At 37.4% G+C, this 16,711-nt stretch overlaps 1 protein-coding gene across 1 annotated transcript; it reads left to right on the top strand.

Moving 5' to 3' along the window:
• The first annotated feature begins 2,763 nt into the window (after positions 1-2,763).
• LOC143607281 (uncharacterized) lies at positions 2,764-3,467 on the top strand. The gene is made up of 3 exons (XM_077082788.1): positions 2,764-3,023; positions 3,092-3,176; positions 3,249-3,467. The coding sequence occupies exons 1-3, from the start codon at positions 2,764-2,766 to the stop codon at positions 3,465-3,467; spliced, it is 564 nt and encodes a 187-aa protein (XP_076938903.1).
• The last annotated feature ends 13,244 nt before the right edge of the window (positions 3,468-16,711 follow it).

The raw sequence follows: 16,711 nt of genomic DNA, 5'->3' as shown, positions 1-16,711 counted from the left end.
AATAAAAAAATGCGTAATCAAATCGAACCAAAAGCTATTTATTCGTGTATCACCAGGACTTGTCAAACTTTTAGTTAAAACACATAAATCAAATGCGAAATCAAATCGAACCAAAAGCTGGTTATTCATGTATCACCATGACTTGTCAGACTTTTAGTTAAAACACATTGTAAAACATTAAAGGTCGGAGTCACACGTCGCATGAACCACCATGACTTGTGTGGCATCCTTAGGAGTGTAACCATATTCTTTTCACAAAGAGAACATGGTCACGTTTGAAAGCATAAAGTCGTGATTCGTATGGCGTTTAGTGTGGTATGCTTTGGCTTAATAGGTTTCATGCCCTTTTCGAACTCTCCAGGTAAACAGCCGGGTCCGCGTCTGATTGGATTTGTACGCATTGCTTATCCTTAGGTTTCAATAACCTTGGTGTCAAGAGTTCGGAAAACAAGCACGTCCCCTTACAGTTTACTACATACCCGTCACGTAGAATCGTCTTTATGAAGGCGAAATATCGGAAAACCGAAATAAAATCAATTTGAAAATGATTTGAAAATATTCATTTTAGGAATATGCCTAGGAGTTTGTGTGTGGATACGTGTGCGGGAGACGCTATAAAATATTATAAATATAAATAAAAGCGTACGAATGAACTTTTAATATAAGTGCGGGCACATAGCACATAGAGTATACATGCAGTTTGGGCCCTAAAATAAACTATAACTATACTAGGCCGATACGTCTAACAACATATCTTATAGTTATGGCTCTGATACCAATCTGTAACACCCCGGCTTTAGGTGGAATACGCCCGGGTGTAACGTACAGATCACTTATAAGCTCGTAATGCTATTAAAGCGACAATAATTATATTATTTCATTTCATAGCATAGCAAGTACACAAATTGTTCATAAGAGTAAAAAAGGAACAATAAACACTTCATCAAATCACAAATAAGTTCTTTATTTAAATAACCTAAGGTATACTAATGATCTTCATCCTTAGCACTCATCGTATCAACCTGCAGCACGTTTAAAATAATATATTTTGTCAACAACACATGCTAGTGAGTTTTCATAAGTTTTTGCGTATACATACATACATACATACATACATACATACATAAATACATACATACATACATACATACATATATATATATATATAAACGCATGATTCAACGATCGTCATGCAATATATATTCAAACATAATGTAAATGAAATCAAACAGTGTCGTCCTCCCGTTCATTTAGCCAAAGACGTAGAAGTCGGGGAAATGAGAACCAGCTTACGTAAACAACCGAAGTCGTAACGTTAGACGACGCAGGTACGTCCTTCGGACCCTCCCACTATCTGTATGCATTTGCGTTTGCGTAACTTCCACAATAAAAACAATAAACACGTTACAAGCAAGTTCACGTATAATCATAAACAATATGCACGAATAATATTAACATTTGTGATATAAGTGAATCGATTTGTAAACAAGCTCATAACTAACGAAGGAAAAACTTGTGACATGCTACACCCCAAAACATTATAAAGCGTTAAAAATGAGGTTATGAAGAACTCACCTTAAAATCGAAGATAACATTGCTATGAAACTGAAAGCACCATATTGAAACCGAGGCAACCGAAAGTATGTTAAAGAATCCATAACGACTGAACTTCTCAAACTATAAATAAAATAAATACGAATATTTAAAAACTAACTAGCGGGATTATAAAAGTTAAAGAGGATAATTTAGTTTAAAGGGATTTGCATTATTTTATGTATTTTATGGTGTTTTATATTGAAATAGTATATTTAAACTTTTATGGACTTTTAACGTTTTAAATTAATTAATAATACTTTAACAGTATTATGCGGAATATAATATTTGCGAATCACGTATTTTAATGATAGCGAATTATAAAGTCTAACGAATTATAAAGCTAACGAATTATAAAGTCTAACAAATTATAAAGCTAACGAATTATAAACTAACTTTAACGGTTTAAATTATTTTAATACTATTTAACTATTAATTTATGAAATTCTAACGTTTATGGAGCATCGGTTTAACGTAGCTTTTATCTCGAATCATAGTTTAGCGTACTAGCATTATTAACCACCAATATAATATTAATAGGATGGAAAAAAATTAAATAATATAATATTGTTGGGTTACACAAAACTTTAACGAATATGAAAAGTTGGTTTTTAAAAAGAGAAAAAATAAATAAATAAATAAAATTTAACTTATAAATAATTTTATTTAAGTTAAAGTAATTTTATTTGATTTATAATAATATATAATAAATTTATTTTGATTAATAACATAAAAGAAAAAGACTTAAAAAAATAAAGATTGAAACAGCCTAGCCCGGATTCGAAACCGGGTCCTTCCGTTTATACCAAGAGAGTTAACCAACTGGACCAGCCATCTATTTGGTATTAAATCAGAATCAGTAATTACTTAAACTAATAGACAAGTTCATATTTTTCTTTAAAAACCCTAAGATTTCAATCTGCTTAATCTGTTCCTTGAGTGAAGAAATTGGTTTAGGGGTTTTGATTCTTATTGAAAAATGTTCAAAATTCATATAAATTTTACCTGAAAACATGACGGATTGATGTCGAACGGGGGTTGGCCGGAAAACGGATTTATATGATGGATTTCGGGATACGCAGAGTATGTTAGATGAATTTATGGTTATGGACGAGTTTAGTTGGTGTTTTAGGTCCTATATATACTATTAATTTAAAGGATTGATATTAAATGCGTGCAGCTCTAAAGGATAAGGGACTAAGGATTAGTCGCTCGAAGACCGAGTATCTACATTGTGATTTCAGTGGGGCTGGAGACGCCAGGGACTCTCAGATCACCATCAGAGATCAAGTGGTTCCACAAGCTACTAAGTTCAAATATCTAGGATCCTATGTACAAAGAAATGGGGAGATAGATAATGACGTAACACACCGCATTCAGGCGGGTTGGTGTTGGTGGAGAGCAGCTACGGGGGTTTTGTCTGATAGGAGGTTCCCAACTAAATTAAAAGAGAAATTTTATAGGATTGCTGTTAGATCTGCATTGTTATATGGAACAGATTGTTGGGCCATCAAGAAAACACAAGCAAGCAAGATGGAGGTGGTGGAGATGAGGTTGCTGAGGTGGACGTGTGGGCATACAAGGTTGGAACGAATAAGAAATGAGGTTTTTTGGGAACGCTAGGAATTGCTAGTATATGTGAAAAAATAAAGTAGGGGAGATTGAGATGGTATGGGCATGTGAAGAGAAGACAAGAAACAATGCCAGTTAGAGCAGTAGAAACCCTCAATGTAGAAGGAAGGAGGAGTAGAGGCAGACCAAAATTGACTTGGGTGGAGCGGATTATGCCGGATTTGCTAGAGTTACACCTCTCTGAGGACATGGTCTATGATAAGTGTTCATGGAGACGTAGACTTAAGGTTAAGGACTTTTAGAGAAGGTCATTTTTGTATCTTAGTTTTAGCGTATTGGCTTAGACTCTTCTACATTTTAGGCAGATTTTGCTTATATTTCTTCTTGTGTTGGTATGTCTATTTGGATTTTATGATTTCATATGTGTTGGTATTTGATTGTGCCACTTTATCACTATAAGTTTGTTATTGGTACTTGTGTTTATATGTTGCATGCTTTGGAGCCAAGGGTCTTTCTGGAAGTAGCCTCTCTATCCTCATGGATAGAGGTAAGGCCTACCTACATCACACCCTCCCCAGACCCTACGAATAGCTTTTGCTATTTGTGGGATTTACTGGGTACGTTTGTTTGTTGTTGTTGTTGTTGTATATTAAATGCATGTTAATGCTAATTCAAGATAATCCGGCCATTTAACGGACATTACGGGATTGAATAACTTCATTTTTAGCTGTTAATATTCGTATTGGTGGTTGGTTACGAGGTCGTGGTCAAGGTCTAAAGCCATTAGAATATTTAATTGACTTATTTTGCGGGATTTAATGGTCAACACACACACATCCATGTACACACTTACAAATATCAAAATCAATTAACCAACGAAGCCATATCGTCAAGTATAATCCATAATTAATGGATAACCAAGAAGTTACTATTGGGCCTATTAGCATCCTCGAGCTTAGACCATAAGTAATACGAATAACCTTAAGGTATATATGACCATAAACAAGTCTAACATATCCTAAGGCATATAATATAATTCACACATGTTTTCATAAAGGTACAACCACAAACAAGGTTATGCAATACCAACCCAATAGTTTAAACGAATAAAATCGGTTAAAATCATTATAAGGTGTGTATGCTAGCCCAAAACGTAAAAAGGTAAAAAAAGGGGCATTAAGAACTCACCTGAAACGAGGCATAAAATCACCACAAGCTAGAGAACCCCTAATACTCACACGCCTGTCGGATTATACACAATAGTTACTAACGATACCGAATGAACTCGTTTATCCTACGAGGTGTTCTAGCATGGTTTGAGTTACCTAAGCCTCGTCCTCACCAATTTCAATTACAACAGCCCCCGGGGCCTTATATTTACTGAAACCACCTTTAGATAAACCCGGAAATAAGGAATTCCCAAATTACCCACGGAAGCTGCTAGATGAGACGAATATGCGCGTTTACGAGTTGTTTACACACCGAGAAACCAACTCAGCCCCTTGTGGACCAAATTAAATAAGTTCACAGCAAACAAGTCCACACGACACTACACGAGTTGGATGGGTCGGTAATTCGCACGACGCACAAACTACTAATAAACGCGAATTTGCGTAGTACCGACCCGATTGAGTAACCGACAACCAATTCAGCCCCAATACTTAAAAAAAGTAATTTTCCAATAGCCCGTACATCAAACCGAAGCTACCCGAACTGAATTGGTCGTTAATTACCTCAACCCTCACGTTAAACGCAACAATTCACTATTCTAGACAACCGAATACTAACTTCCAATCTACCACTAGTTGATCAATCAAACGAACACCAATGCGCACAATTTTAAAGTACGATATATTGGACATACCTAAGAAGAATATGGAGCAAGAACCTCAATCAAAACAGCCCCGAAAGTGCTCAAAAGGACAGCCACCCAGTAAAGCCTAAAACAATCGTTTTTTGACCAATAAACGAGCTATAAGGATGAATTAGGGTGAAAAAAGAGTTGTAGCAATTTGGTACCCGACCTGGAATTGAACTTTTGGGACTGGATGATGGCTAGTTGCACGCAAAACGAGAAGGGGGGGGGGCTGTTAGGCGCCGATCGGAGATAGGGCATGGGTTAGGGTTTAATTGTTTTTTTGATATAAAATAATAACAATATAACATTCTAGCCCCTAAACTTTACTAATGGTTGAACTTGTATGAAAGGTTAAGTATGATAAGCTTACGAGGATGACAAGGAGCTCCCCGAAGAATACCGGATCAAGCCCGGAAGGTATACATAACACTACAAGGTTAAACCTTTTAACGGAAATTAACTGACGTAACAAGTCTACCCCTCTAAAGAGGGGATTCGTCCCCGAATCCCGCCACACAGGAACTAGCACAGGTTGAGGCAACTCAAATTATCAAGTCATACACTGGACATGTATAATTAGAATTGCTACTGAAAGATAGCGTACTACATCCTAGCCAAACTATTACACACAAAAGCTTTCGAGAAAAAAAAAAGAGATAGACCGTAAAATTTTAACTAATAATACGACTACAAGGGATTACCTTAAATCGTGTCCGCGTCCTCCTTTGCAACTCATAGAGATATTGAAGGCCCTAGCCTTTGTCTTGTCTTCCAACTTAACCCTAGAAGAGTTTCCCCGCTCAGGACCTCCCTCCTTATTTTCAGTACACCGAGATGCCAAATGCCCAGACCCCTTACACCGGTAACAAGTCAACGTCGGACATTCGTAATGGAAATGTCCAGTTTTCGCACATCAGAAACAAGTGATAGACATAGACCTACATTCTCCACTATGCTGTTTCCCACACTTCTTGCATCTTCCGTCATACATCTCCCCCCTGAAATTCGACGTTTCAGCCCTCGCTTTCTTTCCTGCCGACACAGAATCATTGTCCCCATACCGCTTGCTATTGGAGTTAGGGTCCCAATCCTTTTTAGGTTCAGTCGGGCTCACCATTTCTCTCTGATCATACAAAGTGACTGCCAGAGTAACCACTGAAAGAAAAAAGCCCATGCCCGTGGTCATCACACCCCTCCGAATATCCCCGGAGGACCCTTCACATACTTCTTAATCCTCTTAGCTTCAGGAGTAACTAGATCGGGACATAAACGGGCCATTTGATTAAACTTTGTAGTATACTCTCGATGGGTCATATTTCTTCCAAGGTCAAGAAATCCTGCTCAATCTTATCCAAGTCGTGCGGAGGACAAAACTAATCGAGAATCAACTGCTTCAACTCCTCCCAAGTCATCCTCCTGATAGACCGATCACCTATCGCCTGAGCCAGATTATCCCACCAACACAACGCCTCGGAACGAAACGAGGCAGTAGCAAAAGTAACCATATCCTCCCCTTTACACTTACTGATCTTCAGTACCGTTTCCATTTCTCTCACCTACTGATGTGCTGCCGACGCGTCCTTAGTACCATCGAACGCGGGAGGGTCGCACTTCTTGAATTCCCCATACGAACAACCCCTAGTAAAGACGCTAAACGCACGAACCTCTTCTTCATCCTCACTTGGTACTATCACCTCATCTTCAACCTGAGTCTCTTTACCCTTTCCCTGCTTACCCGCACTCTTACCAACCATTGTCTCTTTTGCAGCCCTAACAGCCTCAGCAACAATCTCGGGAATGACGCTATGAAGAACCTGATAAACCTCATCCTCGATGGCCGCGCGCATAGCAGGATCTAAAGCGGGGTTATCCCCCTCCTCCTGAAATGGGGTCTCTTCCTGTTGCGGAGTCGGGTTCTCTCTCTGGGTCTCGACTCGTGGCCTACGACCACGACTGCTGGGGTGACCTCTCTTCGCATAACGAGTATTGGTCATTTCCTATTCCTAAAAAGACAGAACCCTAACACGGTCATACACAAGTAGTATTTAGAACATGGAAGGTAACGGTAAACTGCTAATAACGTTGATCAAGTGTTATTAATTGTTTACTTTACCCGCCCATCCTAAGCACCCGTTGCCCCTAACCATATTAGCATACCATCTAACACGTAAGCAATTATACACATAATGAAATTCTAAGACTTATAAGAATGACTAAACAATTAAAATTACCTCTTGGCGTGCAGCTACTCGCGGTTGGCATTTCTAGTCCCTTCTTTTATAGTTCGAGTCCAAGCGTTCAAGAATGCTCGGATCCCTCGAACCTGGCTCTGATACCAACATGTAAGACCCCGAATCCCAGGAATCCTAGAGTTGGTAATCATATAAAAAATTCACAAAAATTTAAAAAAAACGAAAGCGAATTCATTCTTTTAAACACCATTTCAGAGTATTAAACAGTGGAATTTACTAAGTATCAAAATTCCCAAAACCTAGGAAAAGGTTCCAAACAATAAGCAGTGGAAAACGGTTAAGTATATAAAGAAAAATCCCAAACCCGAGTACAAGTGCCAAAAAAAAAATTAAATGTAATTAAAATGTCTGTTTTATTTGAAATCCTCGACCAGAAATGCCTTCAACCGTCCGAGTAGCTTCCTTCACGACCAAGCGATCATCTCTAGTCCTTAACCTGAAAATCAATCTAACATACACACAAAGTCAGCTTGAGCTGAGTGAGTTCAAGGTTTCAATAAGCAATATTCATTAAACAATTTAATTTCATAAGTATAAAATGTAGGGGAAAATCATAAGTAAATAAATGTATAACTTTCTTTGGTCAAATCATAAGTAAATAAAATAATAAATAATTTTTCTTGGTCAAAAACACAACACGGTCCTCCTCACCCCGGGTCTTCCCCAATTAATCTATTTGACCCGACCACGGTTTAGCAGAACGGTGGGCCTCCTCAACCCAAGTCACGGAGACCCGAAGTCAAGGACTCAAGTAATATATTTGACCTGTCGGGACATAAACGTGCAACACGGGCCTCCTAACCCCGGGTTTTCCCCAAGTAATATATTTGACCCGATCACAGTTTACCAACACATCCACATCCATGTACACACTTACAAACATCAAAATCAATTAACCATCGAAGCCATATCATCAAGTATAATCCATAATTAATGGATAACCAAGAAGTTACTATTGGGCCTATTAGCATCCTCGAGCCTAGGCCATAAGTAATGCGAATAACCTTAAGGTATATATGATCATAAACAAGTCTAACATATCCTAAGGCATATAATATAATTCACACATGTTTTCATAAAGGTACAACCACAAACAAGGTTATGCAATACCAACCCAATAGTTTAAACGAATAAAAAAATCACAATAAGGTGTGTATGCTAGCCCAAAACCTAAAAAGGTAAAAAAAGGAGCATCATGAACTCAGCTGACACGAGGCACAAAATCACCACGAGCTAGAGAACCCCTAATTTTTCCCACAACTCACACGCCTGTCGGATTATACACAATAGTTACTAAGTAATAGCTTTATGTTATGGCCGCCCCCCCGGCTTACGGCCTTTACGCTACTACTACTGTGATTTAAATTGGTTTGATCTTTCCCAATCATCCTGACCGGAACTTGTACGCAGCACTTGTACGGAGGTGCATACATAAAGGGTTTCGAACTTTTTTATTATCTGAATCTTAAGAACAGGACCCTACCCTATTCTCGAACCCTCTGCCGAGCTCCACCCTGCCCGCATTTTTTTCCATTTTGATTTTGCAATTTAGAAAGGCCAAAGAAATGTCTCCACCTGCTGCCAACAGTCTTTCTTCGGAATTCTACTGAACGGGTCGATCCTTCTCCCCCGTTTGTTTTAGCAACTTTTCCTAAGGTCTCCTCGCCAAGAGCTCCCCGGCGACGACAGAGGAAGCAACCCGCCTGCTGCGGTGGGGCGGCCTTTTTCTTTCACCAAAAGACCTGGACGATATACCGAATGAACTCGTTTATCCTACGAGGTGTTCTAACATGGTAAGAGTTACCTAAGCCTCGTCCTCACCAATTTCAATTACAACAGTCCCTGGGGCTTTATATTTACCGAAACGACCCTTAGATAAACCCAGAAATAAGGAATTCCCAAATTACCCCCGGAAGCTGCTAGATGAGACGAATATGCGCGTTTACGAGTTTCTTACACACCGAACAACCAACTCAGCCTCGTTTGGACCAAATTAAATAAAATCACAGCTAACAAGTCCACATGACACTACACGAGTTGGATGGGTCGGTAATTCGCAAGCACGACGCACAAACTACCAATAAACGTGAATTTGCATAGTACCGACCCAATTGAGTAACCGACAACCAATTCAGCCTCAATACTTAAAAAAAGTAATTTTCCAACAGCCCGTACATAAAACCGAAGCTACCCGAACTGAATTGGTTGTTAATTACTTCAACCCTCGCGTTAAACGCAACAATTCACTATTCTAGACAACCGAATACTAACTTTCAATCTACCACTAGTTGATCAATCAAACGAATACCAATGCGCACGATTTTAAAGTATGATATATTGGACATACCTAAGAAGATTACGGAGAAATAACCTCAATTAAAACAGCCCCGAAAGTGCTCAAAAGGACAGCCACCCGGTAAAGCCTAAAACAATCATTTTTCGACCAATAAACGAGCTATTAGGATGAATTAGGGTGAAAAAGAGTTTTAGCAATTTGGTACTGGCCTGGAATTGAACTTTTGGGACTGGATGATGGCTGGTTGCACGTAAACGAGAAGGGGGGCTGTTGGGCGCCGATCGGAGATAGGGCATGGGTTAGGGTTTAATTGTTTTTTTGATATAAAATAATAACAATATAACATTCTAGCCCCTCAACTTTACTAATGGTTGAACTTGTATGAAAGGTTAAGTATGATAAGCTTACGCGGGAGTCAAGGAGCTCCCCGAAGAATACCGGATCAAGCCCGGAAGGTATACACAACACTACCAGGTTAAACCTTTTAACGGAAATTAACGGACTTTACAATTATGCCTGAATAGTTTGTGAATAGTTTAAACGTAAAACTTTAAATCCCGGAGTTTCGTTTATTGAGAAAAATGAAAGAAACAAACAAACAAATGATAAACGTAATTCCTCGTGAATATTATATTAAAATATACGTTGAAAAAAACTTACATTCAAATGAAACTTGAGAATAATATATATTTATATGTATTCTTTATAGATAAAAACTGAAAATTCGAATGGGTCGGGTGTTCGGGTTTGAAAAATGACGAATGTTACATGTAATCCTTCAAGATAAGGGTGCGCCGGTGCCTCTTCGACTGCAATTAACATCGAAAACCGGAAAGTATTAGGTTGTGACGTGCTTGTTGTTAGCTTGTGAAAACTTTCAGGGAAATTAGGTATCATATAAATGAGTCCCTGTTCAAATTTGGTAATTTTTCGATAAACGGAGAATATTTGGTGAATTTATTTCCTTTTATGAGCGTTTATTTGGGAAAAATAGCTAAACATATTGAAAAATTATGAAACTTGGTTTTGGAGTTTAATATGTGATGGTAAGATCACTGGTAAAGTTTGGGAATCATTGGAAATGTCTAAGTATGGTTTGTGCAATCATGGCTTAACCGAATTTTAACAGCCGAAAAACGCACAAAAAGGCATTTTGTCAAAAGATTTAGGTTCTGGAAATTTTTCAGGGGCTATGTAATAACATTGAGGCCATTTGTAAAAATTATCGGATTTTTTGAAGGTCGTTTGATATAAACGGGCAATTTATTACACGATTATAACCTATTAAATGAATTTTTTATAAATAAATAAATAATCATAAAATTTCTGAAAATATTTTTATAAAATTCTTCATGTCTTAATGTATTTTTACAAAAATTTACATAATTTATATATAAGTACATATTTAGTTATGATTAATCAAAGATTTAAATTATAATTGTTTTAACGAAACCGGCAGTTTTGTGTTTAACGGACTGACTGGTATGTCAAAATGTCAAAAGTGGTCAAATATCATGTTTTTGAATGATATTGATAAAAACGAACTTTTTACGAGAATTCCAGAAAATTCGGGTGAATTATGCGCGTTTTGTATAATCAAACCCGTATGAAAACGGAAACAAACCTTGCGATCAAACCAGACACCGAAACCTTAAAATTCTTTCATAAATCAAATTATTTTATCAATCAATATATTTACTTAAGTTTTATGTGATCTTACCTAATCCCGAAACGTATAAACGATCAACTGAGCTAGGCTCAGGAAACGGTGAAACTGAGCCAAATCCAGTTTTAAACATTTCATAGTATACAACGTCACAATCAAAGACTATGGTCATGTTCTGGGCCTAACAACTATACCCAGATTATCTATACAGCCCGACTTAGCTTGAACACTGTACTAGTATTAACGATACGATACCGTTTATAGGAATCAGGCTATAAACGAGGCATCTGACTTACTGATATGTAATTTCTGTGTGAACTACGATAAGGTGAGTTTCATGACCCCACTCTTTAAACTATTTTACGAACTTTTGGGGTGGAAAGCATGTTTACACACGTTATCTATCTGAAAACGATTCAGGATATAAAATATCTGAACATTTATATATGAAAAGTCCCTACAAACATAATGATTGACTACGTGCTGATGAAAGATGATTATTATCATTAACTGATATATTGAGTGGAGATAATACGAATTGCAAAACATAATGAAATTACACGTGATAGCATGTTTATACAAACACGTTATGTAATGTTAAACATAACTAATTTGGGAGACAACGTGGTCTGTAATGGCCATGGGGATAACGTGGTCTGTGATGATTATGGTGCTATTGTTGGCGGAAGGGGGGCCACAATAGTACTAAACTAAAGTTGAGTATGGCCTATGAGCCAAGTTCTGCTGCAACTTACTAAACTAAAGTTGAGTATGGCCTAGGAGCCAAGTTCTGCTGCAACTTATAAACTAAAGTTGAGTATGGCCTATGAGCCAAGTTCTGCTGCAACTTATAAACTAAAGTTGATTATGGCTTATGAGCCAAGTTCTGCTGCAACTTATTAAATGAACTAACTTGATTATGACATGAATGTTAAGTAAATAATGTGATTATGCGTATTGTTGGCGGATGGGGAGCCTTAGTGTTTGGTGATACGTGATAAATATTATATGTGTATATGTGTCTATATACATGCTATGTGAATAGCCGTAGGAAATACTATGTGTAGAATATACTAATTATTTGCATGTACACTAAATAATGTTTGAGTTTACGTGGAATCATTGTGGGTGAAAGGGGGACCATAGTGGTTGATGTTAACGCTGAACAGTTGTGGGCGGAAGGGGGGCCGCAGTGATTGAGTTTATATGGAACCGTTGTGGGAGGAAGGGGGTCCACAGTGGTTGGTTAAACACGGAAATTGGAAACCGGTAGTACGAACAAACAATCACGATTTTACCGAAATTTCGAATTTATATTATAAACTTACATGTGTGCATATACATACACAAGGATATGGCTGTATATATTTACACAAACGTAAATACATATTTTTACATACGCGCGTACATACAAACTATGACTGTGTGGTACGCAGAACTGATTTCGTTAAACTTATGAAACTCACCAACTATTCGTAGTTGACCTATTTTAACATGCTTTTCAGGTAATCAGATATGAGAAGTAATTTCCTGTGCGTTACGTGTCTGATTGGTGATTGATATCATGGGCATTCGAGTTAGAAGTAAAGTAATTGAAGAACCGGTTTGATTGTATCACCTAGTTTGTAAAAGATGTTAGAACGATATAATATATTGTAAATTAATTAGTAATGTTTCTTTATGAACAATGTATTTGATACCATTTGTATCTGTTGCATTTCCGTGTTACGCTTCCGCAATTCGCTTAACGGGGTGTGACAGAAGTTGGTATCAGAGCCATTGGTTATAAAGGATTAGGTTATCCCTTAGGATACCTATAATATAACCGTAGGCTCGATTATCACTGGGGAACTTATTAATGAGTAACGATAGATATTGATGGATGCCGGGATGAACTAGTAGGGCAAGTGAGTTATTATGGTCTGGAACGTAATAACAGACTTACTTGTACGAGGGAATTCGGGGTGAAGTCGCGGAACATATTGATAGGTAAAAATGGCAACATACGTGCATAAAGGTGATGTGAAGTATATATGAAATGTGCATACGTGCTTATCTGAGATGAGGTATAGGGATATGTGTACGTACGGTACTACCGATGATATTGAATCTTATTGTAACGAATATTATATTCGGTTATAATCAATATTAATTCATATTATGATTAAAATTATATCGTATCAAAATTTATATTATATTTTTTTTATAATTAATATTATACCTGTTCGTAACAAATAAAATATTTAATTTCGGTATTAATTAATAATATCCTTTACGATGATCTAAGCTACCGAAAAACGTTTTCTTCTGATTAACGATTGCACCGAAAGATGTCGAGATCGGGTAGCTTTACGACAGATAAAGAACCGGTGTTTCCTGTGAGTGAAAATATGAGAATGCTTCAACAAGTTTAACTAAGTCTGGTGATGTGACAGAACCACAAAGGGGCTTAATATACAAGACCCGGGAACGAACTGTGGGAGGTGTGACCTACATACAATAATTTCAAAAGAATATATATAATACTTTTCTGATTGGATCCAATCCTATCCTATACACTCGTTTTCAAACAGTAAACTAAACAGTTTTTCGTTCGTCTCTCCACTTTCGCTTCTTGAAAACAAACACTATTCCTAGGAAAGTACCTAGCGATGAGTCCGATTTATCAAATTATAAATATAATAACTACTTTATTGATTCCTCAATTCTATAAACAGACCGTGACTACCAGTACATATAATATACTAACGATATTTCAAAAAGAAATATTAATAATAATAATTTCCTTTACAATTCACCAGTACAACTAACTCTGATGAACCTCCTTAACTAGCAAACTCTTTGAACCATCTATGAACAAGAACATCCAACCTCTCCTATTATTTTTCCTATTCCAATTGGTTACTGTAGGAGAGAAACCTCATGCTCACGAATTGATGACATGCTGACTGGAACGGAACATACTTAACCCAACCAGTAAACTACCACTTTTAGTAGGCCCAACATACTTGCGTGCACCGAATGACCTGGCGAAGGAATATATTCTATAGTTATATTTAACAACCTCTAAGGGTCTAGTTGAATATATGAGTGCATTCATATGATAAATACACTAACTAAACTCATAACGAGCAATTGTCTACTTATGGAAGAGGCTAAAGAAAAACAATTGCCTGATGATGGATCGTACCGGAATAATTTTCGGGCAAGTTGTAAACCGTATATAATTGTATAATGTGTACTTAGATAGATAAGGGTAGTACGATATTGTTGTATATAGCCTTCGATACCCCATGCAAACATCTGGTAGGATGCTATGTTGATATGGGTGACACATTGGATGTTTCATTTCAAACACTTACCCTTACTGGATTACAATTACTTGTCGCTAGGTGACAACTTTTGATATATATATATAAACATTGGCCTTTGTTAGGCTAACTTTACATATTATCCTTAGTATCAAACTCAAGAACAAACCCGTGTGATATATACGTGTTAATTGAAATACCTGATTACTTGTTATTATAATTCCTTTTGTGATCATTAGTGTATGTTAATTTTGTTAATTGTTGGATAACTGGTTATTGTTATAGAATGGCCCCGAAGAAAGTAAACATGTTGTCTGAGGCAGATATAGCCGAAATGATCGCTCGACAACTACAAAGAGTACTTCCGACAATAGCAGCACAATTCGCTGCTGGTATCCATACATCTATGAATACAAATCAAGTGCCGAACGCTAACGCGGTTGTAAATACTAATCCCTTGACAAATACTAAAACAACCCACAAATGCTCCACCGATAAATACTGATACCATCACAACTATTACTCCCCGTTGAATACCAATATTACTTTAAATAATGCACCGAACTTGAACAATAGTTGTAACAATCAAAATCCCCCGCAACACGTGTATCAACTTAAGAACTTCATGCTATGTAAACCTTTGGAATTTAGCGGTACTGAAGGACCAAATGGACTGGTAAAGTGGATCGAAAAGACTGAATCCATCATTAATATCACTAACTGTCCACCAGATTGTATTGTCAAATTTGCTACTACTACATTTGTAGACCACGCGCTGATGTGGTGGAATACTGTTGTGCAAACCCAAGGACAAGAGGCAACCAATCGTATGTCTTGGACAGAACTTAAAAATCTTATGATAAAACACTTTTGTCCGATAAACGAAATTCAGAAATTAGAGCAAGAACTTTGGAATCTAGAAATGAAGGGTGCAGATCACTTCGAGTATACCCATCGCTTTAACGAACTGGCTCGTCTAGTCCCATGGTTAGTTACTCCAGAATCTAAACGTACTGAACGCTACATTTGGGGTTTAGCCCCCGAAGTCAGGAGTTTGTTAATTCAACTGGCCCTGTAACTTTCGAAAATGCCGTGTTACAAGCCGGCATTGTAACTTCTGATTTGATTAGAAGTGGTTCATTAAGAATGCCCGGGGAATCATCTGGTACAAAACGAACCAATTATGGAGCGGGAATACAAGAAAGACAATGGAATAAATGCGCGCCGCCTTGCAATACAAAATTACGCTATGGTCAGTTCCGATGTGAAACAAGATAAGTATAACGGGCTTTTGCCTAGATGTGGAAAATGTGGTTATCATCATGTTGGTGAATGTCGAACCAATGTGTGTCACAAATGTGGGAAGGTGGGACACTATGCCCGAAATTGTAGAACCGTTATGAATACTATAAATCCACCAACCCAACTCAGGACTCACAACTACCCCAACCGCAACCAACACGACAACAACCAATCTACCAAAACCAACCCATAATAAACCGTAATGCCTGTTATGAGTGTGGTAGTATGGAGCACATCAAGAAAGACTGCCCTAGATTGAACCCAATTGCGATGGAAAGACAAGGCAAGGACCGACATCGACGTCCAACTTGACTAGGGGTCACGTATTGTGAATAAACCGGATAGAACAAATGTAGTGACAGGTACGTTCCTAGTAATGCCTAACATACTTTTAGTCTATTTATTACGGACACTGATAGACGTTTCGTTCCTACAAGTTATTACTTTGGAAAATATACCGTCTAGTAAAATAACAATTCTGTATACTATAGAAACCACCAAAAGTAAGACTATAAATACTAACCATATTACTCGAAAAACTACCCTCTTAACCTAAATAACTAGTTATTCCTTATCGATGCACTCCCGGTGGAAGTGAGGAGTCATTGTGTAATAGTCAGTATGGACTAGTTAATTGTGTTCAAATGAAGGTTAATATAGAAATAGAACTGTTATACTGCCTCTTCTAGATAAAGAAGTGATCCCGTACACGGAACAAATCCTAGTACCTTAATGATGAAACACGGATGAGGAAAACTATACTATCCGTAACCGAAACTTGAACTTTAAATTTTTATAGCCTTAATAACTGAGTGATGAACAAGGAAAAGTCAGGCACAGATGTTCGGATAAACTGAGTAC

The sequence above is a fragment of the Bidens hawaiensis genome, unplaced genomic scaffold (genome assembly GCF_021521415.1).
Source record: "Bidens hawaiensis isolate Kalapana, Puna unplaced genomic scaffold, B.hawaiensis_p1.1 tig00080859_1, whole genome shotgun sequence".
Classification (NCBI taxonomy): domain Eukaryota; kingdom Viridiplantae; phylum Streptophyta; class Magnoliopsida; order Asterales; family Asteraceae; genus Bidens; species Bidens hawaiensis.
Note: the sequence above shows the minus strand (reverse complement) of the source record. Positions and strands in the feature narration are given on the sequence as shown.